Below are 2893 nucleotides of genomic sequence, written 5' to 3' on the forward strand. Positions count from 1 at the left end.
ATTTATATATTATATTTAATCAACCGAGTTAACAAGAATGAATTTACCATAACTTTTATTTATTCTAAAAAATATTAATTCTATATAATACACAAATTCAAATAATAAGATAAACTAAATTCATATTAAAATATGTGCAATTCATTTTTTGACAGTTGGGCAAAGGGTAGGTAATTTGCTTTTGTGAGCTGGATTTTCCATGTGCAAAACTGTAAATGAAATAAATAAATGAAAGTAGCATGATTTGCTGCCATTAAGGAAAAAAGAGAGAGAGCATGATTTGCTGCCATTACGAAAAAATACTAATAGTTTTCACTCCGATCAGTGACTTATTTATGAAAAAGTCATATAAATATCCATCCCCTTATCAAATCAAATCTATTTCTCTTCACCGTGTGTGTCCAACTCAGTAGTCAACACTAGGCACTCTCTATTCCCATTCATTGCAGAAGAAGATGGAGGCTCACCCCTACGTCCCACGCGATTTGCACTTACCCGGCTACGCTCCCTGCTTCCTTTCCATGTCCAACATTCTTTCCGTCTTCGCCTCCTCCTCATTGCTCATCGTCACTCTCGTCTGGATCTTCTCTGGTACTATCAATTATGAAACTTTTTAACTTCAATAAACGACCCATCAGCGGAATTTGTTCATTTCTCGTGAAAAAGATGCTTTTTTTATTATTTTATTTATGCACCCAGTGTTCAGTTTCAAAACTTTTTATCTCTTTTAATGTCGAAATACCTTTCATTAGAACAATGATGTTTGGTTACACACTCCACTTGGTGGTTTTCCACTTTTACAGATAACCAAGTAGTTAGACGTGATTTTTTATGTTTCAATGTTGATTCCAACCACGCTAAAAAACAAAACACAGATCCACTTTTTATTGTTTCTTTTATGTAACCGACGTGCAGGGTCTTCAATCTTGATTCGCATTTAAAACATATCATGTTGTTGAGGGGAAGGACTAAAAGATTATTAGATGGTCATGTTAGGGTTTTTTTTTTTTTTGGATTCATAGGAATCGAAGAAGACAGGTATGAGGGGGTTTAGAACAACTCACAGGATTTGTTTTTTTATTTTATTTTTTATTCTGGTTGAGAATATACAGTATGGCAATAATTAATAAGTTGCTCTGTGATTAACTTTTTTCTGCATTTGATTTGGTATTCAACAGTATTGCCTAGTGCTTTTTTATTCAATACAATCCAAAAGGGGTTACCCATTGCCATGTATTGTTTGAACCTATTCATTGTCCTGCTTAGTAACGGTCAAACCGTCCTTTCTCTCATTAACTATTGTGCAATGGGACAAAATTAGATGCAATAGGTGCTTTTGGTGATGTTTTTGTTTTCTAATTGAAGTTTTACCTTGGTAATATGGGTAATAAAGGTTTGCATTAAAGATCAATGTAGGTTAAAGAGATGAAACTCTAATTTTGATCGGAGAATTGGAGAACAATACTCAAAATATCCAAGAGTTTGCGTCTAAGTTTTGTCCAACTAAAGAAACCATATCAGTTGGTGTATGCTGTCTCAGTTCACTCTGTGTTCTCTCAGTTCCTTTGTTTTTGAGTACATTGTTTTTTTCCTTTTAATTAGTTCACAAGGCACTCACACTATATCATCTGTTGCAAGTTTATGGTTTAGTCTCTGTTTCTGTTTTGGCTTCCTACTATTATTTTTATTTGAATTTCTGTAATCAGATTCGCATAAATGATTGAAGGTTTTCTGTTTTTGTTTTCATGACTTTGTATTCTCCCAGGACGCTTTAAGAAAACCAAAGTTGATAGAGTGCTGATGTGCTGGTGGGCCTTCACAGGTCTCACACACATTATTCTTGAGGGTTATTTTGTTTTCTCTCCTGAGTTTTTCAAGGATAAAACTGGCTTCTACCTGGCTGAAGTTTGTGAGTTTCTTTGGCATTGAACAATGATATTGTTCAAATTTGGAGTACCCTTCAAGGAATTTGCAGTTTTTTTAGTTGATGGAAGTTTTTTAATGAACAAATAACAGGGAAGGAATATAGCAAAGGGGATTCAAGGTATGCAGGAAGGGATGCAGGGGTAGTTACTGTTGAAGGAATAACAGCGGTTTTGGAGGGTCCAGCTAGCCTTCTAGCAGTGTAAGTTGAAAATAAATTAAACAAAGGACCAAGAGAACTAATGCTATGATGCTGCTACTAATGATTTTTATTTTTTTGCTCAGTTTGACTCTGTATTGCATGTTTTATCTTCTCATTTTTTCACATAACTGTTTGTATTACCAATATGGATGACAGATACGCTATAGCTACTGGGAAGTCATATAGCTACATACTTCAGTTTGCCATTTCTTTGGGCCAGCTATACGGAACTGCTGTTTATTATATAACAGCAATCTTGGAAGGTGATAATTTTTCTACAAACTCGTTTTACTATTATGCATACTACATTGGAGCAAATGCCTCCTGGATTGTAATACCCTTGATCATTGCCATCCGCTGCTGGAGGAAGATCTGTGCAGCATTTCGAGTTCAAGGTGGCCAGACAAAAAAGCCTAAAGTTCGTTGAAGGAAACATTTTCAGGTTATTGGTCTTAGAGATCCTGAGCTAATAATGATGTTTTGGGGTAGTTGAGATAGGAGAGATTGTTGTAAGAATTGTGACATTGATTCTCTTAAACTGCATATCTCAGGGAGAAAAAAAAATCCCAGTGTCATTTGAGAAGGTGATGTTTTTAATTTTAAGTTTTGAATAAGTATTTTCCTATCATTGATTTGAAATTGAATATTGAATGTTAGCTGGCAGATGCTAGAATATAGACACCAGCGCTTTTGCTCTTTGTAGCTACACTTGTTTTCCTTAATTTTCATTTGGAAAGAAAAAATAAATGACCTCAGTGTTGTGTTTTA

General features: G+C 34.7%; 1 protein-coding gene across 1 annotated transcript; it reads left to right on the plus strand.

Moving 5' to 3' along the window:
* The first annotated feature begins 283 nt into the window (after positions 1-283).
* On the plus strand, positions 284-2893 carry LOC114424973 (probable 3-beta-hydroxysteroid-Delta(8),Delta(7)-isomerase). Its single transcript, XM_028391681.1, has 4 exons — positions 284-591; positions 1766-1909; positions 2017-2125; positions 2282-2893. The coding sequence occupies exons 1-4, from the start codon at positions 456-458 to the stop codon at positions 2550-2552; spliced, it is 660 nt and encodes a 219-aa protein (XP_028247482.1). The 5' UTR covers positions 284-455; the 3' UTR covers positions 2553-2893.

Source organism: Glycine soja, chromosome 9 (assembly GCF_004193775.1).
Source record: "Glycine soja cultivar W05 chromosome 9, ASM419377v2, whole genome shotgun sequence".
In the NCBI taxonomy this organism is placed as follows: Eukaryota; Viridiplantae; Streptophyta; class Magnoliopsida; order Fabales; family Fabaceae; genus Glycine; species Glycine soja.